Below are 24,410 nucleotides of genomic sequence, written 5' to 3' on the forward strand. Positions count from 1 at the left end.
TGATCACTACATCCCAATGATAGCCTGAAATGTGAGAGATGTGGGACTGGGCAGAAGTAATAAGCTCAGACGAGCAGGTCATGATGTCAATCAATATGTTGTGGACATAAAATGGTTTTCCTGTGATAGTTACGCCTGGGTTCCTCGACTGAGTAATGAAACTGCCAGCTTCAATTGTTAAAAAGGAAAGTGGCTTGGAATCGGTGCTAGTATTTTTTTCTCTAATCTACCTTTAATACAAATAGCATAACTATCTATTAATTTGAATGTTTGTACATTAAATGGCCATATGCAGGTGTGTTTCTTCACTTACATTGTCTGTTCGAAGCTTCTTTGCAGGACAGCCACCATCCACCGGGTGTAACATGTAATACAGACGAACTTTGTTTGCATGCTTTCGACTCTGCAAGAAAACGAGAGAGATGGGACAGTATATGAGAGGTGCTTTCACAAGCAGCCAGTTACATTCAAGTGTTGACAGAAAAACAACTCGCTATTGATTATCAAACTAGTGATGTCAGGGCCCAAACAATTCTCATCAGAGCTACAGGAACAAGATTATGGGCCACTGCTTTCGTTTCTCAGAGCTTGATATGCCCCACTCTAGACTGCGAGTGATCGCTCTGGTGGGTGGATAAAGGTCCATATCGATTGTTGTGCAGCAGATGAATGGCCAGCCATATGAGCAGTGAAAGAGTAATTCTCACAGGGGGTCCTTCAATCCATTATCAACCAACCAGAGAGATCTCTGCCCCAAAACAGTAAATCTGCATGAAAGCGATGTGGAGTTATTTCTCCCTTTAAGCCACCTTAAACTAAAATGATTTGTAGCAGATTTGTAGATGCCTGTAAGACAAAGGTTTTTGGGAATCTAAAAGGCAGAAAGATGAATCATCAGACATTAAAGGAATAGTTTACAGTCCTTTTCCCTCCAAACGTATGGAAAACAGCAGCATGAACATTCAACTAAATATTTTCTTTTCATTTTAGTTTATAAGTTTGAGTACTAAAATATATATGGTATTTTTCACTTACAATTAATGACTTTCAGTCAATTTCGTAACATTTTTTATTTTACCATAATTTCTCTTACTTTAAGTTATTTTAATATGTTACTTTAATAAGTAGTTCATTTCTTCAATCATTGCATACTTTTATGGTGCTGTTTTAGCTCATGTTATTTTTCATTGTATGGAAAACAGTAGCGTGACTGTTTAGCTTGAAGAATGTCAGGTTTGGGACGACATGGCGGCAGTAAATGATGATTATGTACTGTAGGCTGCACTGCTACTTTTACAGCTGAGAGTAACTGTTTCAATAATTTTGCAAACACTATTACTAAAGCTGTATGTATTTAGACAAGCTGACCCTGTGTCAGGCCTATCTAAAGCATTGATATTCCACTTGCACCTGAGTTTTCATTCACTAGAGTAAATTTTCACCTCTGTGAGGAGCTTGGAAATAGAGCAGCGAGGTGCTAATTGACCCGGGACACTCTTGATAACATCAAGTCGTGTTCAGTCAGCCATGAGGTGTTTCCTCTCTTGTTGATCTGATCATTTCAACCCACTGAAACAATATCAGGCCTCTACTTTAAGGTATCTGACCCTCAATAGATCAAACTGAGTTTTCTGAATGCATTTACCCAGTGACGCCACAACATCCCTGTTAGGCGGTTCTGATAAATGTTTGGCATTGATCCTAACTGTCTGTTCTGGTGTAATAAGCGAAGCGTCTAGGGCTGGCTTTGGCTTTGTATGTTCTAGTAAGCTCGACTCTCCTCAGCGGGGTGGTGGCACACGGATCGGTCTCATTAAATGCATGACCACACAGCCTCATCGCTCTCTCTCCAGCAAACTTCTACCGTCCTCATTATAGCACCAACCAGTTGACAATAACAAGCTTGCACCTCAGGGCTTTGTTTTCTGAATTCTGTGAGGAAAAAGAAAGAAAACCAAAAGCAGATGTGTCACTGTGTTGTGAAACTGCAGAACTTTTTACGGTGCATGGCTATGGAGCACAACTGTAGAGTTCTGTAAGAGCAACTCTCGTTCATTTTCATTGTTTTTAGCAATAACAATATAAACATAAACCAACATAAGCTCTGAGTTTGTCACGGCTTTTGTAAGTGTTTAACTGAAAAACTGCACTACACTACAAGCATGAAGAATGATCCACCAATCAGAAAAGTCACTGTTACCAAGGAATCAGCTGAAAAAAATCCCTGCAGTAACTGTGCGTGTGCACTCACAAAAAAACATTACTAACTCCATAATTGAGTCTCCTTACATCCAAAAATCACATAGTGTAAATTAAGTAGTGTAAATGAGTACATTTAAGATTTTAAAAATTTTTATTTTTTATTGGTTTTATTTTTGTTTTTATTTTTGTTGGTTTAAGTTAGCTGTCATGAGGATCAGAGTTCATATTTTTACTGATTTCAAATTTGTTGATCCTCAGTCATGTGCTGAGGTTCTGTATATGTGCATCTCATTGCAACTTGTTTAATACATTTGTCTATCAGCATAAATTTTGCCTTTAGTTTTAAGAGGCAAATACTACCCATATTATGTAGAAGGCTTTGAAAATAAACATACATTTACATAATTTTAACATTATACATATTATACAGTCAAAATAGTAATATAATTTCGTAAATATTTGTTTTACTGTTACTTTATGTGCTAACAGTTATACTTTAATATAAACATTTGATATAAACACTTTGATTCAGATTTTTAAATTATTCATCTTAAAGTTGGCTGGTTTGGTTCGAGGCTTCAAACTCTCCATTGAAACACGTATAGAGAAAATAAATGGCAAGAAAAACTTCCTGAACCGCTTAAAAATGAGTGTCACTGTTGCCACCTCCTGTTAATCATGCTGATGATAAGTAATAATACCAAACTTTTTGTTTGGAGAAATATGTTTAACCCGACATTGACCTAGTGCGCTAACAATCTCTAAATATGATCTTTGATTTGGAAACGCTGTCAAGAATGGAGCCAATCCATGTGTATCAACAGCTATCCTGCATGATCATGACCAAGCAATGAGAAGGTCAGATAAAATCTGAACTTCTCATGTTGAAAGCCTCATCATTTAAACATGAGAGACGTGATATTGCAGACGAGACCAGACTCTAGATTGGGTTAACAAGCTAACAGCTGGTTCTCAGTCAGCGCAAGTGTCGACCACATGGCTCCGTTCCCTCAGGAGACCGACAGCGACAGGCAAATTAATTAAGACATCTCCATTCATGGCTGAGGTAATGACTTATGATGCAAGAAGCTGTCATCAACCACTGTCACAGTCGATGCATCAGATAGAACCGCAAAGACAATACCATGCATGCAAAAACCACTGGGCTACTCAAGCCAAAAAGTCACACTTTTGGACAAACAGCCATATCATATCTGATATCATGAGCCCCAGCTGGTCTGGAGGCCTGGATGATTGGTGTGCAATATGAAGACCAGCACATCTAATTCCTCAGTTTGAATGGTGAAATAGTGTATGCTGAAAGGAGCGAATGAAGAACAGCTGGTTGTTTCCGATTTTGAACTTGGCCCGACAAATCACAAACGCAGATATCCAATGCTATGTAATTATCTGACTTGGATCCTGCCTTCGCAAACAGCTCTGAAATTGCCAGGAATAATGTGGCTCCTATAGCAAGCTGCTGCAAAAAATCAGGAGAGTTTTAAAAAGACAGAACGCTGACAGTGCGCTGCTAGTGATCCATATGCATCTAGATAATCGTGTATCCCACTGGGGTGTATGCATCCGCGATCCGTTAACTGATGCAAATACACAAAAGCAATTACTTTTTTTAAATGTACTAAAATGCTTACACAAAGAGGGTAATTTGTGTACCCTGTCATGCTCTGTTAGTCTATTAATTGAAATCAGTCATGTGACTTGCATCTGTGATGGTTCAAGTGGGTTTATTTGGGCTCCCAAGGCTATGTTGTTTTAGAACACATTTAAATGCACTATAGATTTAACCAAGCAAATATATAAAGACCACATACTTATTGCTCAGGGTGTACATACTACTGTAGAAGAATTTGATTTTTTTGAAAGAAATTAATATTTTTATTCAGCAAGGATGCATTAAATTGAACAAAACTGATAGTAAAGACATTTATAATTTTAACTAAATTTATTTGCTGAAAGTTCAGCTTTGTATCACATGAATCAATTGCATTTGGAAATATGTAGAATACACTTGTTTTTAATTGTACTGCATTATCTCAAAACAACCGTTTTAGACCCCAAATTTTTAAAGGGATAGTTCACCCAAAAATGAAAATTCTGTCATTAATTACTCACCCTCATGTCATTCCAAACCTGTAAGACCTTCGTTCATAGAAACACAAATTAAGATCTTCTCTTCCTCTTTTCTACATTTCTGGGCCTTGAATGTAATTGCGTTGCTGTCTATGCAGGGTCAGAAAGCTCTTGGATTTCATCAAAAAAAAATTTAATTTGTGTTCCTAGCAAAGGTTCTTCTAACCAACAACCTAATCAAACACACACCAGAATGGGAAAGATTATATTTCAGATATTTCTCTTAAAACTACTTTGTACTAATAAAAAATAGAAAAGTGTGACAGTTGTTGATATACAGTAACAGTACATGGATATAAATGTGGACACTGATAGATTAATCTGAGAAGAATTAATAATAAATGTTTGAGTTCATATTGAAATCTCAGCTTTTGATTGAGATATTGAGATTACCAGAGTCAGAGATTTCTGACGCGATAAATAAGACAGAAAACATTCACCAAACTCTCCATTTGGTGTCCATTTAATCTTATTTTTGTCTGCAAGAAATAACTGATGTATTATTATCATTTAAATTTCTGATTAATTTCTGATCTCCCTAATGCTCTTTCCTATGGGCAGGATTGTGGGATATTTATGTAGGTTGTATATCAACCTACTCGCATATCTAGCATGATATCATCAGAAATAAATTTATTTACATACCGTGATTGATGGTGGGTGAAATTCATCCCCCTTTTTTAATTGCATATGAATATTAGCAGCAAAAACCTAATTAACCTACTTATCTGCCCTCATTTAAGAAAGTGCGCAGCAGACCGTAGAACATTATTGACAGCAGATCAAATTAACAGGTATCAGTAAATGTTTATGCTTTATGTCAACGTGAACGTGTGTGTGTGTGCATGAGTTACTCACCTCATAGTGGGCGACTCTCTGTGACTCAGAGATAAGCTGAGCGCTGCACACTTTGCAGTAGCTGTCAGTGAATAACCCCGGATCCACTTCTGTAGATTTCATCTGAAGAGGAATATTATGACAATTACTTATTTCTAAGCACATAACATGATTGGTCACACATTCATTAGCAATGCCTCAAGCTAGAAGAGTTCAAAGGTCTAGTGAGACCATCTCAAATATCATACACTCATTATTACAAACTTCTCAATAGTATAACAGTTGAGAAAATAATCCAAACTAATAAAAACCATTTTCGGTGTATTTGTAAAGTCATAACCTTGCCTACATCAATCATGTAAGATTTCATCTTCTGTGACATTTTGAGTTTATCATACAGTGACATTCTTTGCGCAAACTGATGAAATCTGTGACATTTGGATTTGGCAAAAGGAGAGGGATGTTGGAGAGGAGGGGGTATAATGAGACAGACAAGAAGGGAGATAAATCTGGCACCGCTCCGTGTCAAAAGAGGCACCAACTTGCTACTGTGCCTGGAGGAGAATGCTGTGCATACTTTTTAATGCTGATCTGGGACCATCTGACGTTAACCTTATACTGACCTTTGATAATCTAGACACTGCAAAAAGATTGTAGGTCGTAATGATGGATTTCTAATTACAGAACGAGCTGAGGTATTACATCACTGTCTCACCAGTGGATCCTCTGCAGTGAATGGGTGTCATCAGAATGAGAGTCCAAACAGCAGATAAAAACATCCCCATAATCCACAAGTAATCCACACAACTCCAGTCTATCAATTATCTTGTGAAGTGAAAAGATGCACGCTTGAAAGAAACAGCCATTATTAGGACATTTTAACTTTCCATGATATGTGCATATTTATCTTATGAATAGAGGCCTCGTATTTTAGCTTAAGTTAAAAAAGTTAAAAACATCTTAATGATGGATTTGTTTTTTACAAACACACAGCTTATTGGTTCAAAAGACGTTAATTGATAGACTGGAGTCATTTGGACTACTTGTGGATTAATATGATGCTTTCATCAGCTGTTTTGGACTCTCATTCTGACGGCACCCATTCGCTGCAAAGGATCCATTGGTGAGCAAGTGATGTAATGCTAAATTTCTACAAATCTGTTCCAATGATGAAACAACTTGAATGGCCTAAAAGTGTGTACATTTTCAGCGAATTTTCATTTTTTAATTCAAATTCATACATTATTTACATGTCATTCCACACTTGTATGACTTCCTTTCTTCTCTGAAACACACACATAAACACACACACAAAAGGTTTAGAAGAATGTTGCTACAGGTCTTGTACATAAAATTGCAGTCAATTGGGTCAAAAAAGCATAATTCTGGACCCTATAGACTTTCATCGTTCTGACATTTTCTTTTGTCTTCAGAAGATGAAAGAAAGTCATTTGGGTTTGGAGGGCGAGTAAATTATCAAATTTTCCGTTTTTGGGATGAACTCATTAATTCAGTATGCTTAATCAAATCAGAAAGTAACCTACAATAAAAAATTGAAAAGTATGAACACACAATGAGGCTGTTAAATAGTCTACAAAATAGGCTACTTTAAAATCAGCATCTTTTCTTAAAAAAAATAAAGTATACAGTAATCTGTAATCTCCTGTTTTCGAGTACTTTGATGAAGCTTTAGTCATTCGCAACCATTTTGAAATTATCATGGGAGATATTATGGTGCTCTAGATTCTACTATTCTAGGACCAGATCTGAAGAAACAACTGCTTAGGGCTCATTTATGATTCAAGGGCATTGCCAACTGAAATTTGAATAATGATAAAAGAGTTTTATATAAATAAAATTAAGGTTGTTTTCAAACCCTTTCTCCTCTCCCTAGGGATACATTCAAACCGTCTATATATCCCATAACTATTCCAGATAAATTGTCTGCAGGCAGAAATCATGTTTCAGAATGTCTGTGACCCTCTGATGCCTCCCAAAAACTAAATAACACCCTGCAGCATTCTTTACACCCAATAATCCAAAATCATTACTTCCAAAAAAGCCATCTATCCTCTCTCAAAATCAAACAAATGCATTCTCACTTATGCATTGAACTTTTGTGGTAAAGATTTGTATACAGCCTCCTCAAAAGTTACGTATGGTAACCCTCGTTCCCTGAAGGAGAGAACGTAGTTGTATTTAGCATTCGAGGGGTTTTTTTGTTATTAATTTGGGAGAATTAATTTTTTAAGAGTGTTTTCTGGGGTATTAATTGCACACTGCCATGCAATTATTGGATCCAGCTGCCGCTAATCACAGCGTGAGTATAAGTAGGCAGCAGATGCTGCGCATATTCAGGTTTTTGCTGAGGAGCCGAGTCAGTGACCCGGCTGCTCAGCGGTGGTAAAGGAGCTGTGGTGACAGGACATGACATCTCCATTCCCTCCTTCAAGGAATGAGGGTTACCATACATAACCGAGACGTTCCCTTTCAGTCAGTTACTCTCAGATGACCGACGGATTGGGATCCCTACCAAAAGGCCACAGCTATTGCCCCTTCCAGTGTCCCGTGGAAGCCAACTGCACCCACAAGAGGACCAGCTACTGCTGCTATGGCCCTACCCAATCAGTAAGACTGGATAACACTGGGAAAACGTACCCATTCCACTTGGAACAGGGACGTTGCGGAAGCTCCACCCTTCCCGAAGGAGGTTTCAGAAGCAATACACATATGAACATCCGTTTAGGTGCATATGGAAGATTGGAGGTGATTGTAACCCTCTTGGAATGGCAGAAGTCTGCTGGGGAAACACAGGCTCTGCGGCAATACCGTGGACTTTACACAAATGTGATCCACTTAGGTCTCTACATATGGAAGTTGGAACCCAGCCCTCTACCAGTTCTCACGGATTCATCGAGAGAGGGCCTAGCGCCGGACACTCTGGCACGTCTGGCTACCAAGGGGCTGGAGGAGCTCAACAGGGTCTACTATATGGACTCTCTGGAGTCTTCTGTGCCTGATAAGCCAGGGCGATGTCATCCACAATCCAGTGGGCCATCCTCTGTCTGGAGACAGCATTCCCCTTCTGTGACAGACAAAGAGCTGGTCTGAGGTCCTGAAGCTTTGTGTCCGGTCAACGTAGCATCTTAATGCTTGGACAGAGCTAAGCTAGGGCTGGGAATGGTGCGTTCACCATCTCCAGAAGAGCAGATCCCTTCATCTCTGGGTCGCCTGTCTCAGGGCTGCTTGCTCTTGCGCTGCCACCAGGTTTGGTGGGGGCCTGGACGGGTTGCTGGAAGCTGCTGCGTTTGCTGCGCGAGAGTGGAGGCGGTGGCAGGGAGCCGTCCTCGGTGATAAGCAGGCTGAGGTGCTGCCGCCGGCGGCTTGGTGGTGGAAGGGGGTGGGGGCGGTGGCAGGATGTACCTGATGGCCTCAGTCTGCTTTTTGGGCAGCGGAGAACTGCTGGGCAAAGTTCTCCGCCGTGTAGCCGAAAAGGCCGGTCTGGGACACAGGGGCATTCAAGAATTGTGTCTTGTCCATCTCACGCATGTCGGCCAGACACAGCCAGAGATGGCACTCCTGGACCACCATAGTGGACGTCGCATGACCCAGAGACCGCGCCATAACCTTAGTCGCTTGTTGTGTGAGGTCTGTCGTGGTGTGGAGTTCTTTGAGAACTTCCAGGTAATGACCACACTTGTGCAAGTTCCTCAGTGCCTTAGCCTGGTGCGCTTGCAACAACGCCATAGCGTGTAAGGCAGAAGCAGCTTCTTCACATGCCGTATAAGCACTGCTGATCAGAGCCGACGAGTGCCTACAGCAATGGCTACCCCCGCCAAGTGGTAGTGGCATTTGGACACAATTGCATCGCAACCAACCAATCCACCTGGGGGACTTCTGTGTACCCCCATGCTGTGCCACCATCAAGGGTGGTGAGGGAGGATGAGCCACTGGGGTAGTTTCTGGCAGTAGAGGTGCCGTACATGACCCAGTGAGCTCATCATGCACCTTCGGGAAGAAAGGCACTGGGGTGGGGCCCTGAGAACCAGTGCATGCCACCCCGAGAAACCGATCGAACAAACCTCAAGGGTTTGGGACGCGGTGGAATTTTACACTTGAGCCTGACACTCTCGGCGGCCCAGGAAAGCATAGCCATCATTTACGGATCCGCATCCGGCACCGCTGGCCGCCTAGAGGGTGGCACCGCTGACGAACCTTCCTCCCGAAAATTAATGTCTGGTTCCTCCCGAAAAAAAAGGATCAACATCCGATCATCGGGGGGAGCCACGGAAGATACAGGTGAAGATACAGATACAGCCTGCTCTCTCGACAGCAACACTGGCTTCGAAGTGCCGGCAGGAGGAGGAGCCCTCCTCAGAGGGGAATTCCTTACCGTCACCATGAGACCAGTCTGGCCAGTGACAGAAGTAAGGCGCCCCAGCTGCCGCCAGAGGGAACCCTAGATCTAAGCACTGGCATGGGCACTCCACCCCTTTGCAGGAAATGGAGTCTGGAACGCAACTCCGAGATGGTCATCCTCCAGCAATGGGAGCATGACTCGTCCACGTTAGCCACCTCAGCATGCTTAATGCTCAGACACGAGAGGCAGCGATCGTGACCATCACCCGGCGCCAGGTAACGACCGCATCCAGAAAAGCACGGATGGAAGGGAATTTTTTAAGATGCGTCTTTAAAAAGACGTTCCACCCGTGGATGCTCTTTAGAAATGCTCTTTTAATGTGCTGAAGCGCACAGGGGAGATGGCTGCCTGCAACACACACAGGGGGTAGTGCAGCCTGCTGTGTGCAACCCACTCAACAAAGGAAAACCACCACCACTGAAGCGCTGTACCACCAGCACGAGAGCCCTTGAAGAGCGTGCTTGAACTCATCTTGTAGACTCAAAGCAGAAGGTTAGGAGCAGAACGATAGAACCGCTGGGCTCCGAAGCGAAAAGCTGAATATGCGCTGCATCTGCTGACTACTTGTACTCACGCTGTGATCAGCGGCAGCTGGATGCAATAATCACATGCCAATGTGCTTTGGCTCGTTAAGTTTACACTTGAAGTAGATTGGTCTCTCTAAGCGAGATCCCAATTCGTTGGCCATCCGACGGGACGTCGAGAGTGACCGACTGAAAGGGAACTGCCACTCCAAAAGCCCTTCCAAATGATAATCAATGGGTCAAATGGAGATGCAACTGGCCCTGCCAATTTATGTAACCTTTAATTTAGACATGCAGGATTACAGCAGCTTAAGAAAGCAGTTGGGAATTACATCAGGATTGATCAGACACTGGATATGAGACTTTAATTAGAACTGTGAATGACTTGCTCTATACTTATGATTTCCATCAGATGTCACTTGTATCTCCAAAGACAGTTTAGAAATCCAACATGAAAGATCTCTTACAAATTACCCTGAAATAACTCTAATAAAAAGACCAGGGAGAAAAAAAGGAAAGAAAGAATCGAGCAGAAATGGTTTTCTGAAGAGATGGATCTTATCAGAGTCTCTTCTGTCAAAGTTAATCACGTCAATACAAGCTCTGGCTAACAAAGGCCTGAGCAGATGAGCATAACGCTCTTCTTTCATGTGTGGAAAAGTGATTGCTTGCCTCGCGTAAGCCCCAGAACCACATATTGATTTCCCCTAAGTTTGAAAAAAATGCAATTTCCATTATTTCAATGAATGTTATAATGGAGTATGAGGTGAGGAGAAAAAATAAATCAGTGAAAGGAGGCACAGGAGAGCAGGTGCTTTCTTTTCATTCTTACAAAACCCACCGCTTTTGAGATGAGGAGAAAACTGCACAGCTGATGTGCCTACAAAGTTATCAGCACCTATAACACAATCGTTGAAGACAATGACTGAACTCATAAGCACAAGAATATTCTAATATTACTCTTTAAAAAATATGGTCATATTTTTTTATGTATGTGCCATAAACACCTGATTTTCATAAGAAGAATAAACCAATATTCTAGAAGTCTCAAAAGGATACACATAAGCCTCTGCTGTTAAGAATTTTTATCTTAAATATATATGAATCACTCTGCAATATTATACTGTATAACCAAAATGTTTATGTATCCATATTTGTTTAATATAACAATTTTACACTTAAGGCTCATCCGATTAAGATCAATCATTAATATCTTCATTGAAAAATTTAAATTCTGTCATAATTTAGTCACTGTAAAGTTTGTTCCAAATCTTTTCTTCTTCTGAACACAAAAGAAGATACATTGAAGAATGTGGGTAACTAAAGAGTTTCTGGTCCTCACTGACTTATTGAAATAGCATTTTGAAAAAAATATATTTATTTTTTATTTTTATTCTATGTAATTCAATGGGGACCAGCAGCTATTTCGTTACTCACATTATTCGAATTATATCTTTTTATTTCTTTCTTTCTTTTTTCAACAGAACGAAAGAAACTCATACAGTTTAGGAACAGCTTTAGGGTGAGTAAATTATAACAGAATTTTTAAAAAAAAATTTAGTGAACTATCCCTTTAAGGTGCTTAAATGAAAGTCACAAATGCTCAGCTTTTATAAGGGTTCTGAGATGTAATTTACATGAGCACTAAAAAAAGAAAATGCAACAGTTTCACAGAATAATAATAGTAGTAATACTACAATAATAAACTCAAACTCAAAAAAAGAAAGAAACGAAGTCGCTCTTCTACTATGTTTAAGTCCATGCATTATGAAGAATAAGAAACGCTGGAGATTCGCGTAAAAGTGAAAACAAAAGCTTACTTGTAACTGTATCCCTGGTGCAGGTGATCGAGACAAACAGGCAGATGATTGCTGATCGTACAGTTCATAGAGTGTGTGTAAGTGATGCTGAGCGTGCTGTGTGTCTGCATCAGTTCCTGAGTGAGCTCCATGTTCAGAGGCTGCTCTCCGCCCCGCGCCGCGCTCATTGGCTGCCACACATTGGCAACGAGCAAATCAAGAAATAATTCATTTAAAGAAAATTAATTGTCATTTAACTAATCCGTGAGCTGTTGAGGTATTTAAAAAAAATCTATTCAATTTATTTTTGTTTGATTGTGACCGGCAGCCTCTTTCTTGAGGTCAGTGTTGGCTTGTTTCTCATTTTGGTGATGTTTACCAAACGTATGGGATATGAAATGTTCTTAGAACTTTTATAGAAAAACTTTTATTGTTTTCTTGAAAGAGGCTGCACACGCGTTCTTGTTTTGCGTCCATTCGAATTATTTAAAAACCGTTTCGAGACTCCAGTATGCTGTTACAATGCGTTGCGCGCAGCTCCTGAACGCAAGAAAGGAAAGCGGCCAGTGAACGTTTCACAACACTGTGAGTAGCTACTGTGTCACAAATAGAACACAAAATTATTTTTACATTGAATCCAGGAATATTTATTATACGGGTGTGTTTGTGTAGTAAAATGAAGGACAAACTAACAACAACATTGTTAATAATAACAAAAAATTAACTTAGTGAGGTGACAGTAGATAGCAAACAAGCTTCATTCATCCAGGCCAACAGGTGTCAGTATAAAATCCAAAATCGCGAATTTACAAATTATTAAAAAAATCTCTGTTTTTATTTAAGAGATGTTTCATTAAATACATGGCTTGCTGACTTGCTGCCTTATCAGGCAATGACTTTTCAGGCACCGTTTTTGCACAAAGCTACCTCATGAAACTAATTCCGGACAGGCTTCTAAGGCAGCGTAACAGTTTAATGATCTACAATAAAATAGAACGAGTTTTGGTGATAACTAAATGAATATTTAATTACTGTAATACTGATTTCTCGCTATAAATAACATCAAAAGTGCAAAAAGTTAGTCAGAAATAAACATTTACACACAAACTGACTGCCAAACGTAACCTTTAAGGCTGATTTAAGACGCATTCTTTATTTTTTAGCTCAGCAATCACAGAATGGAACACACAGGATTCTGGGATATCTAAGGAAGCGAAGGATAGGCCTACATCTATGCCACCTTCAAAATTCGATCAGAAAAAGGTACCTCCGGAGAAAGAAAATGTATATATATACATTTTAAAGTAACATAAGTCAACAGGAATGACCAGCAGGTAAAGTAGGTGCTGCCCTCTATTGGGCATTTGGTGTAATTGCATGGGTGGAGATGATGCATGCTGCTGTGGGGTATTTCATAAGTCAGTTGTTTGCTTTACATATACCTCTCACTGGATATATAAACATGTCACTGACATACGTCATATGATGCATTTGGGACATTGATATGTTTATAACGCTTTCTACAGGCATCACAGTGACTGACTGTTTCAGTATAAAGGTCAGGCCCTGATTACAGATATAAGAGACTGACTATCCCTTGAGCCAACATATCGGCTTATAGAATGACAGAAAAAAACAGACCAGTCATAAATTTGGGCAAACAGTTTTTATTTTACATATTTTTCTCATGTTGAAAGAGTGGACTTGAGATTTAGAGCCAGATTTTTTTCTCTCAATCATCAGGGAGTTTGTAGTGCCAAAACTGTAGTATGGGTAGATTGAGAGAGAGAAAATTCCTGGAAGAACGTTTTTTTTTTTTTTTTTTTTAAACTCAGTCTCCAAACCAAATGTAATAATACAAAAAATACAATAATAAATGAAGTAGATTATTCAGCTGAAAATATTTACTTCTCTTGTTAGTGGCTAAATGTAATACAACTCCGCAGCTTTACCCCATTATCGATTTGTCAATGTCATAAACGAAACATATGAAAAATATGTGTTTATATCCCAGAGCTATGAAAGGCCATCAGCTGATTTATGAAATCCAACCCTCCTGCCAAAATCTGCTCTCACCTCACAGTAGGGGTCAGGTCTGTATCTCAAGACTTTGCGAGAGCAAATCAAGTCCAGTGTGTGTCTACAAATCCCCTCCCTGCCAAATCCATGATCCACGACACCCAAGCCGGTTATTATCTGCCCTGGTTATGTTTAAACTGAATTGCATGCTGTCCAGATTTAAAGGGACAGTTCACCAAAAATGAAAATTCTGTCATTAATTACTCACCCTCATGTAGTTCCAAACCTGTAAGACCTTTGTTCATCTTCAGAACACAAATTAAGATATTATTTGATGCATGCCGAGAGCTCTCTGACCCTCCATAATTAGTAAGTTTTCTTTGAATTTTGAGGTTCTGTATGATAGTAAGGTGATCGTTAAGGTTATTTATGTGATATAGGTGGTTAAACATAGATTTTTGATAGTTAACAGAATACTTTTTGTGCGTAAAGAAAACAAAAATAACGACTTTGTTCTCCTCACCCTATAGCGCAATTTTGAAGAGTATCACATACGTAAACAAAGTATGCAAGGTATGTATGCTGCTACATTGTTAATGTTCAGATCAAATCTTAAACAACGTAAAAACACAGATGATAAAGACAAAAGCCACTTTATGGTAACACGTGACACTAAAATGATGCAATAAACATTAATTAAACAACATAAGATGTAACAAAACCCCATGGACATAATTGAGAAGAAACCATTATTCCAATGCAAAACCACCAATTTCACATCAATTTATGTTTTTTTTTAATGCTGTAAATTATAAGATGACTTGTTCTTTTTCACTTCCACTTCAAATTGAACATTTAAAAGTTTTTTACATGAAAAGCTCCATTAGATCTATTACAGGTTATTATATTACAGTATATAGACAATGAACTTACCATTAACCAGTTAACAATAAAAAGTTTACCATTGCATTTTTAAAAGTCTTTCACATCAAAAAATGGGTTGTTTGATGAAACAAACATCATTCTTTAATTCATGAGTCAGTTCTTTATATTTCATAAGACATATACTAGCTTTGTTTGAGGAACAGAATAAAATCTACATTTATTTGGATTTTTTTTTTTCAATATTTCATAAATGCAAATGAGATTTTGAGACATGTTTCAGTTTAGATTTTGGTTGTTCATCACACAAACATGTTGTATGACTTAAGAATAATTTGGCAAACTATAGTAGAGTCATTCATAAACCACTTTTAGGGAGCTTTAGTCATTTTTGAAGCTTGATAGCTCCTGGTCACTTTCACTGTATGGAAAAAAAACACTCATTCTGCTTCTCCTTTTGTTTTTCCCAGAAGAGAGTACGTACGTCACCCGGGTTCGGAACAACTTGAGGGTTGAGTAATAATGACAGAATTTTTATTTTCAGGGTGAACTACCCCTATAAGCTACCAGATATCGATACATCATGTTCTTGCATGTGTCTAAATAAACCATTCCTGTGTCGTTCACTTTGATTACAAAGGACATTTCTTGGACCCAAAGTTTCGAGAAGTACTTTACCAGACAGCATTCCTTCTCTCCCACCCACAAGAGTCAAGAAGGCCATTTGTTTGATAAAGCTGTGAGATGTTGAACAAACTGAGTCAGATTTATTTAGCCATTATCTAGATCAGAAGGATTGCGCAAACCGACCTCAGTTGGGATAATTTTGATCTAATATGCTAGCTTAAAATAAACACATAAAATTCAATCCTAATAAGACTGGTGGACAAAATCGAATTGGGAATAGTGACGGCACCATATTCAGAGTCTGCGCATCCCATCTGGCGGGATTCACAGTTGGCATGTGTGAGAACTTCAGTCCAAACCCCATGTGGAAGTATGTTTACCACAGAGCCCATCTTACCTCAGATGCTATCCTGTGAGAGCATCATATTATTTATGGCTTTTAATAGGCTTTCTTCCCCTCAAGGCTGGAGACAAAAAAACAAGTCTTTTTCATTCAATGAAGCTGGGAAATATGCAGCAGCAAAGCCAACAGCTGCTTCTAATGATCATCCCATAGAGTCTGGCAAGCAATGTCATCCCAGAGCACAAAACACAGCTATTTGCTTAACCTGGATAAACCATCACTACGCTTTTGCACGAGCTGGGATCACTGGGCTCCTCCTGGGGGTTACACGCACTCAGGGTTTTTGCCATTTGCCATGTATGGATTTCTTTCAAAACGTGTTCACTGCAGATGGTTTAATTTCGGCTTGAATCACCCTGAAAGGACGTCAAACAAAAGGTTGGGGGGGTCTTCAAAAGTAACTAAACATTTTTAAAGGAATGCTCTGGGTTCAGTACGAGTTAAGCTCTATGCACAACATCTGTGGCATGTTAGCGATTACCACAGACAATTTCAACTCGTCCCTCAGTTTGTAAAAACCATAGACTGTATAAAAACACGGACGTAGTGTCCGTGCCATCACCCGTAGTTTTCTGAAGAGCATTTTTGAAGCTTAAAGTGTGCAAAGTGGGCCGTCGCCATCTTGGCAGCGCGTCACCGCGCGTCACTCCTGGATAATCTTAAATGGGCAAAAAGGCGGGAGTTAGTTGCTGAAGCCACACCCACTTAGCGCGACAGCAGTGTCAGCAGCGTAATCCACCTATCACTCAAGTGGACACGCCCTTAATTATCCAGAACTTTAAGGCTTATATAAAATTTAAATGGATGAGTTATAAAAAAATTCACCCCCCTCACAGTTGTCATGAAGGGCAAAATTAGCTATATAGACCAAATAAATTTTTTGAACCAGGCCGTAAACATGTTTTTTTCTGCTGTGAAGTTGGGCAGTATAACATGGGGAGTCTATGGGATTGACTCACTTTTGCAGCCAGCCCTAGTGACGAATTACAGTTTAAGTCACTTCAATGTTGGCTTTACGAGAGAGAGCGGGAGGTTGCCGCTTGGTAAAAACACAAGAAAGTGCTTAGAAATCTATGGGACACAACATTCCAGAGCTCATGTTTGTTATTTTTGTAAGTATTATTTTGATTATAAACAATATTCACAGTGTATATATTGTGCATATGTCAAAGGTGAATTTGTGTGTGTGTGTGCGTGTGTGTGTGTGTGTGTGTGTGTGTGTGTGTTTAGGGGTCGTTCTGAATGTCATGAAACTTTCCACCACATTTCAAATGATGTATTGTGTAAGAAGCATTCTGTGAGGCAAATTAACTTGGTAGAAATGACATTTTAATCATTTTTGAGTAACAGTTACACTTTATTTATAAGGTGTCCTTGTTACATGTTACTTGTACTTACTGTTATAATAACAATAAATTATGCATAATTACATGCAAGTAACCCTAAGCCAAACACTAACCATATAGTAAGTACATGTAGTTAATTAATAATATTACTTGGTACTTAAATGTATAATTACCACAAGGACACTTTATATATATAATCTTTTTTAATTAAAAAGGTGAAATTTACAGTCACAATTATAAGATAAAATGTCATAATTGTGACAATCAATATTATGACGTCAAAATTAAGATAAAAGGTATAAATTATAAACATAAATATTAGATATTTTGAGATAAATCAAAATTATGACATAAAAAGCATCAAAGAAATGCATGAAATTATGACAGTGGAGATTATGAGAAAAATATTAATTTCAATCATAATTGTGACTCAGTATCTCATACTTTCAACCTATTATCTCATAATTATGAACTGATACCTTATCATTTTTTATATCATAATTATTGGTTTTTATAGTTTAAGATTGAAATCAGTGTACTCTGTGTAATGTACAATGTTTGCAAGCCTTACATGGCCACCCTTTATTTTTCCACACACAATCATGGCCATGTTATGCTCTTTAAAAGCAGCACCTGTGAGTTCAGGCTAGAATAATTTCATGGCAGATTCAATTGTAAAGGCATGTTGTCAACACCCGCACTATCTGAATCTGATGCTATCACTCTTGTACACTTTATGACACTGGGAATGTAAACAGGTGTAGTGCCAATGGCAATATCAGACACACACTTTCACACACTATGGCATCAGTGCAAGTCATGCGGAGCTATCTGCTCAACATCTTTTAACTGTTCTGATGTGATGACGTTAAATCTCTCAGACTCCTGCATGACTCTGATAACATATGCAGTGCTTTACTAAAATTCGTTCCACTTAAATCATATTAATGAAAGCAAGCGTTTTGATACTTATTGGGAGCAGTATGCATCAGTACTGCAAAGCCAGGTAATCTGAAGGCCTGTCCTGCTGGAGCATGAGAGTCGATAACAGATCTTACTGCTTCACAGATCATCAGCCACAAATAAGGGCACTTAAAGCATATCAAAGTGATTACTGATTGGCGGGCATTACAACACAGATGTTTTCTCAGGAAAATGCCCCCAGTCCAAAAAAATGCAGTGTGCTTTTCTTGAGGTGACGTTTTTCACAAGCTTGTTTGAATAACCGTGGTTGCGTCACAGCCATTATCCATGATTTTCTACTTGCTAGTTGGAGGCATGCTAGTCATTAGGGACATTCTCACTCAGAAGAGCATTTGATTGGACAAAAATCGGTGTAGTACAGGATGAGTCATCAATATTTTTGGTCAGTTTTTCCTGAAGAGAAATACGTAAATTTTAAATGTCAACGTTTTCAATGCTTTGAAGTATATTAGCATAGATGACATCAAAGCAAATATACAATTAATTTACTAGCAATTTTTAAGTAAAAATAGTTTCTACACCATTTTTCAGTGTAGACATGGACTAAAATTATCTAATGGACTAATATTATTAGATCTTTTTTTTTTCAGAATTAATTTTTTTATTCTCTTGGATCTTTTAGTATAAATTATAATTTATCATATAATCTTTTGGTTTCAACAAACAATATATTACCAACTCTCCATCTCAAACTGCCTTTCATCAGGAAAGCTGGGAGAGAAATATGTCCAAAACTCTCCCTCAATCCAAAACAAACCTTTCAGATCTGTCTATACAAGATAAACACTTTGTCTGGCTGTTTGCTTACACAGGGCACATGCAGAGTCTGAAATTTCTCTAATCTGATCTGATTTGAAGTGATTATTTCGCAGTGATTTCACAGCATGTGATTGTTATAGCTGGACTGCTTGGCAGGTCACTGCTACTTGTCTTTTTTCCTTAAAGCACTCATTATAATGTAATAAATAAAGAGTGCAGTCAAATATATTAAAAATATTTTCTCTTTTAATGTTAAATGATTACAGTGCATTGTGCAAGTCCTCAGGCATGCTATACACCTTCCACCGCATGATTAACTGTGATTTGCATCCTATGCAATAACAAACTGTCAGAAAATCTCTTTATTGCATGTCTTATGTATTTTACTGAATACCTGATAGCTGTGATGGATATTATAAAACAAACATTATTAACAGATTGCATGGATATAGATATTATTCCACCAGAAAAACATTAAGATATACCATAAGGCAGTGTTTGCAAAAGCAGAACTCACTCAACTGACTTGTAGCATAATGGAATGTAAATAAATGTGAATAACTGTGTTTTGTACTTGGGTTGGTTAGAAATGTTCAAGAACTTTTTAAAAAGTGAACTAAATGGCACTTGATTGTATGTATTCAGACATTTATTGGGCAAACAAACTAACTATTTGGATTGTTGCATCTATGGTTCCTTTCTATACTGTACTGTAATGTAAAATCGAATATAATGCTATAATGGAAAGTTCACAAAGATTAGCAACCAACTGATCAAAAATCACTTGAACACTGTCTCAAAAGCTGGACATTTATGGCTTTTAAGTTTTTTAAGGGCCTTCTTAAATTCTTTGCTAGAATTGTCCCACTTATGAATGCCTGTCAATATATACTGTTTCCCAACACTGCGGCCCATGATTAAGTAGTTGCTCTTTAAGTTTTCCAGTTGTTGGCATGGACAGTCTGCTCCATTTTTCAGGTGAAGTACAAGCTCTTTTAGGTCCTGCTTTTTCAGATTTCCACGCTTCACCGGCTTCCTCTTTTTTTGCAGAATGACTTTTCGGTCTAAGTTGTCTGTTTTTACTTCCTTAATCTTCGTCTTGATTGCTACAAAAAGAAAAATTTAGGTTTCAGAAGTCATTAATGATCATGAAAGTTTAAATGAGACAATTTGTTTGCACACATATGAAGTTAAATAAATATCCAAAAGAGTTATGTAACATCTAAAATGGTTATGTAAAACCTTCATTAAAAAAAAAAAAAAAAAAAACCTTCAAGTATTGATGGAAAATGCAAATATTTGAAGGATTTTTGCTTAAGGTCATTGTTGTATTTCTTTGCCATGGAGATGCTGGACACTTGGCTGTTTTCATCATCTGTTGTCACATTTTAGCCAAGAACTCATTCTAGTTTATGTCTTTCAGATGCTATTCTGTGCTAATTGTGCAAAGCTGCATGGTGCAATGTGTTGTATCGCAATATCGTCCAGGGTGTGTGAGGATATGATTCTTGGGTACGCATCAAATTCTAATTCCAACTATGATCAATAAAGAGACATCACAATTTCTCATAAACTTGCTCAATTGGTGATGCTAAAACAAAAAAGGTCTTATTACCGATCCCTGAGGCACTCCTTAAATAATTTGTTATTCAAGCATGGCATTATGAAAGAATTTAAGCAATTTAAATGGGTTATTATTAAATGGGTGTATTGTGGATAACAATGTTTAGCATTACCAACAAAACAGAACAACTACTACACATATCAAAAATACATTACATACATTACAGTATCATTTTAAAACACTACTTTTAAAATCCTCCTCTGAGCTGCAAAATGTTTTATTCCCTGGAGCTTTATTTTGACAAAACATCTATCATATGATGTATTTGCACTAGTGCAATAGAAGGAAAATTTTCAAAAAAGAAAGCCAAGAAACACAAACTAGATCAGGGTTTCCACTGCTATATTTTCTCATATTTCTCTCAAATTTTAATTATAAGCATTTTGCTTAAAACGTTAACATAAATGCACTGTAGAAAATTTCAGGTAACCTAAAATGTGCTTCATTTAATCAAAAATATATATGTTAATCAAAAAGTATTATTAAACTCAGATTAGGTAGAAATATCTACCTGTTTAAGGTAACAACAGCATATTGTCATTCACATTCAACAGTGTTACACAGTTTTAGACAGTCATCCTATAATGACTAGAAAAAGCCTTTGCTGAGTTGGTGCTTATAGCTTGCCGTAAAATAAAAGGTCCCATGAAATTCTTGCAAATCTCCAGCGGCTGGCTTCCTGTCTTTGACAACATCTCAAACCCTGAAAAAAAGACCTTCTGGATTCTGTCCAGATCACAGCATTTGCAATGGAAGAAGTAGCTCTGCTTTTTATAAATCCAAGTATCTCCATTTGCTGCTGAAATCTAATAATCGACTGTTATGAGTATGCTGTTCCACAAAAAAAAAATGATTTTTATGTATGTTTTTGTGGTCCAGGGTCACACGAGAGAGAGAGAGAGAGAGAGAGAGAGAGAGAGAAGGTTTGACCATGCTAAGTTGCATTTAAAAACAAAACTATGGAAACAGAACAACAAAAAAGATCTGTTCATAGGTAAACAATTTTGGACACACGTGTTGTTATGTTTAAGCAGCACTTGACTGTCTCAAGAGAGAAATCAATTTAAAGAGTGCAAATCCAGAAAGTAATATTATAAATATTATTTTCAGGCAACAATATTATTGGAAACAAATGTGTGGGCTTAAATCCTTGACCTGAGAGGAATCACAATGATGGGAATCAGACGATCGGATTTTGTTCTCTTGAAGTCATTAAGCGTTGGCCAATAAATGAAGCATTCTGAAATCACTTGCGTTAGTAGCACTATGCCGAAAAGTGTTTGGAACAAGTTTTGCTTTTCAGTGCTTGTTATGTTGGTAAAAAGACTATGCCAAAACCCTTCACATCTGAGGTGCGTTGCAATATGTTTTAGACAGATTTCCATAATAGTCTATATAAGAGCTCATTTTCAGAATTGTTCTGAACTCAGTATAGGGTTTGACATTGTAGTGTGTTTCAACCTTACACCATAAGATCAGCGTGTTGATACTAGTCAGGAAAAAATACAGCTAGCTTCTCATTTCTCTCTTGTCGATAAAGACAAAATATGTTGTTTTTTTATTGTCAGACACAATAAATTAATATCTCAATTAGCAACTTAACTGGAAAATCTCCCTAATCAATGTTATCATTTATGTTTACTTTATTTATCTTGGATTTAATCTTTTAAAATAAATATACTACATTTTTAAAGTAATTACTTGGATCCAATCTGTACTTCAGTTTAGGGTAATTTTTAAAATACCAATATTGCAAAAAAAATACATTACCAAATTCACTGGCACACATGTGTTCCAAAATTGCATCTGTGTTCATCTCATTGTCACATGGCGGACAAACAGACGGGACACCTAAAGAAAAAAAGAAGAAAAAAATTATTATTATTTAATCCAAATGTCCTGCATGTTGCTTACATCTCAAGTCGTTAAGCAAATTGTAAGATGTTTAATTACTTGAAAATCAAAAATGTTAGAATATTCAATAATATTCTTATCAACTTGACATTATATTTTTAATATTTAATACATATATTTTTTAGTAGTTTCAAATTCAAAATGGTGAAAAAATGCAACAAATTTATTACTGCAGGTTATGACTTTGATATCACTTAAAAAAAATGTATTTTAACACTGTAATGTTAAGTAAAAACTAAATACATGTCAATAACCCTTGTTTATTTGTTTGTAATGCATCATAAACGTATCTAAACAAACAATCAGCCTTATCAAACCATAATTCACAAAAACTCTAAACTTAAGACACACCTACTGATTCTTACTTTTATTTTTCACATTTTTAAATAACCTAAACATAACAATATGTAACCAAAACAATAAATAAAACAGTAAACAGAACCGTAACTGTGGCACAGTTTATTTGGCTGCAACATATATTTTTTAAAAATAAAAAGGAAGATTAAAAAAATAAGTTAATGTGAAATTCAGTCAAATACAGCTATAATACACACCTGGGGATGTGTCCGTATCATTGCTGCTGGTGGTGTTCATAGAAAGGCACACTTCGTCCAGGGGAAACTTGTCACAGTTGAGCATTTCAGGCCAAGGGAACCCAAACGCCTGCATAATAGGGCTACAACTGTCCCGGACAGCCTCGCACAGCCAGCGGCACGGATATATGGGTGCGTCGAGGCACACGGGGGCGAAGAGCGAGCAGAGGAACACTTGCGTGCCGGGGTGACAGGCTTTGTGCACCAGAGGAACCCAGCTGCCCGCTTGCTGCTTCACCTCCGCTATGGTTTCATGCTCCAGCAAATTGGGAAGCAGCATTTGGTGGTAGCCCACATTAAAACACAACTTCAGGTCCTCGGGAATGTCCATGCACTGTGTTTTTTTGCCGTAATCGTAAAAGTCCGGTTTCCAGGTGTAGTACTCATCCTCGGCAGCGCGGAGCGAAGGGAGGAAGACAGCTGGAGCGATGAAGATCCACAGCTTGAGGAGAATGTTCTTCATGGCATAAGAAGGGAAAATAACAGTTATATCCAACTGCGTTGCACTGTTGAGACTTCAAAAGTATGTTTTTGCATTAGTACTGCACTAACTAGGTTTCTATGACGTCCTCGTTCTCCACAGTCTCGATATGAGAGTGTTGCCCGCTGCCGTTCCGTTAATGCAACTGAACGGCATTATGCACGCGCTTGAAAGGTGAAACAACCAATGGTAATGCAACCGGCTTGGCATAACGCGAAGATTGCTCAATGTGCTTGACAAAAAAAAAAAAAAAAAAATCCTTCATGCAGAGGGACTACAATAATTCCTTAACCACTTGTGCCTAACTAATTGACTGAATCTTTAGATAATATAAAGATGTGTGTGCACGTGTAAAAAATATTTAAACTGAATTTTACAATTAACATTTTAATGCAATATATTATTGGTAATAGGCCTACAATTGGGGATGCATAAATCACTGTCTTAATACAAGTATCGGATATAAAGAACATAATGTCTTGTTTAGTGATCCTCAATTCGCGAAAGAATCGTGCATTTGAGCGTCACACAGTGGTCTGTCACACTTTTATTTCGTTTTTTCTGTTGATTCATAAAGTATGTTGTGTGATGAAATATTTATATACATGCACAAATCTTTATTTAATATCTTTTATATTTGCTCATAATATTTGTAACCCTGGACCACAAAACCAGTCATAAGTGTGACTTTTTGAAATTGAGATTTATGCATTATATGAAAAGCTGAATAAATAAGCTTTTGTTGATGTGTGGTTTGTATGGATAGGACAATATTTGTCTGTGATGCAACTATTTGAAAATCTGGAATCTGAGGGTGCATAAATTTAGAAAATCGCCTTTAAAGT

General features: G+C 37.9%; 2 protein-coding genes across 4 annotated transcripts in view; both read right to left on the bottom strand.

Moving 5' to 3' along the window:
- Positions 1-12,095, bottom strand: part of LOC109054295 (zinc finger matrin-type protein 4-like) — a 33,566-nt gene extending 21,471 nt beyond the window's left edge. For 2 of the 3 annotated variants that reach the window (XM_042732379.1, XM_042732377.1), the window contains exons 1-3: positions 11,955-12,095; positions 5,212-5,313; positions 314-403 (exon numbers count right to left, since the gene is read on the bottom strand). In XM_042732379.1, coding sequence (XP_042588313.1) covers positions 314-403; positions 5,212-5,313 — 192 coding nt within the window. In that variant the 5' untranslated portion in view covers positions 11,955-12,095. Of the gene's footprint in view, positions 1-313; positions 404-5,211; positions 5,314-10,975; positions 11,033-11,954 lie in introns of all 3 variants that reach the window. The other variant, XM_042732378.1, reaches the window with a different exon arrangement.
- A 7,084-nt stretch (positions 12,096-19,179) lies between these two features.
- sfrp1b (secreted frizzled-related protein 1b) lies at positions 19,180-23,744 on the bottom strand. Its single transcript, XM_019071570.2, has 3 exons — positions 23,046-23,744; positions 22,348-22,428; positions 19,180-20,059 (listed from the first exon to the last, which is right to left on the bottom strand). The coding sequence occupies exons 1-3, from the start codon at positions 23,545-23,547 to the stop codon at positions 19,734-19,736; spliced, it is 909 nt and encodes a 302-aa protein (XP_018927115.1). The 5' UTR covers positions 23,548-23,744; the 3' UTR covers positions 19,180-19,733.
- Between the last annotated feature and the right edge of the window lie 666 nt (positions 23,745-24,410).

This window comes from Cyprinus carpio, chromosome B10 (genome assembly GCF_018340385.1).
Source record: "Cyprinus carpio isolate SPL01 chromosome B10, ASM1834038v1, whole genome shotgun sequence".
In the NCBI taxonomy this organism is placed as follows: domain Eukaryota; kingdom Metazoa; phylum Chordata; class Actinopteri; order Cypriniformes; family Cyprinidae; genus Cyprinus; species Cyprinus carpio.

Excerpts from the sequence above, each read along its gene's own strand:
- sfrp1b (XM_019071570.2), bottom strand. The coding sequence starts at position 23,547 with ATGAAGAACATTCTCCTCAAGCTGTGGATCTTCATCGCTCCAGCTGTC. Across the intron at positions 22,429-23,045 it reads TGATACGGACACATCCCCAG|GTGTCCCGTCTGTTTGTCCG; the intron begins GTGTGTATTATA and ends TTTTTTCTTTAG. Across the intron at positions 20,060-22,347 it reads CATGTGTGCCAGTGAATTTG|CAATCAAGACGAAGATTAAG; the intron begins GTAATGTATTTT and ends TTCTTTTTGTAG.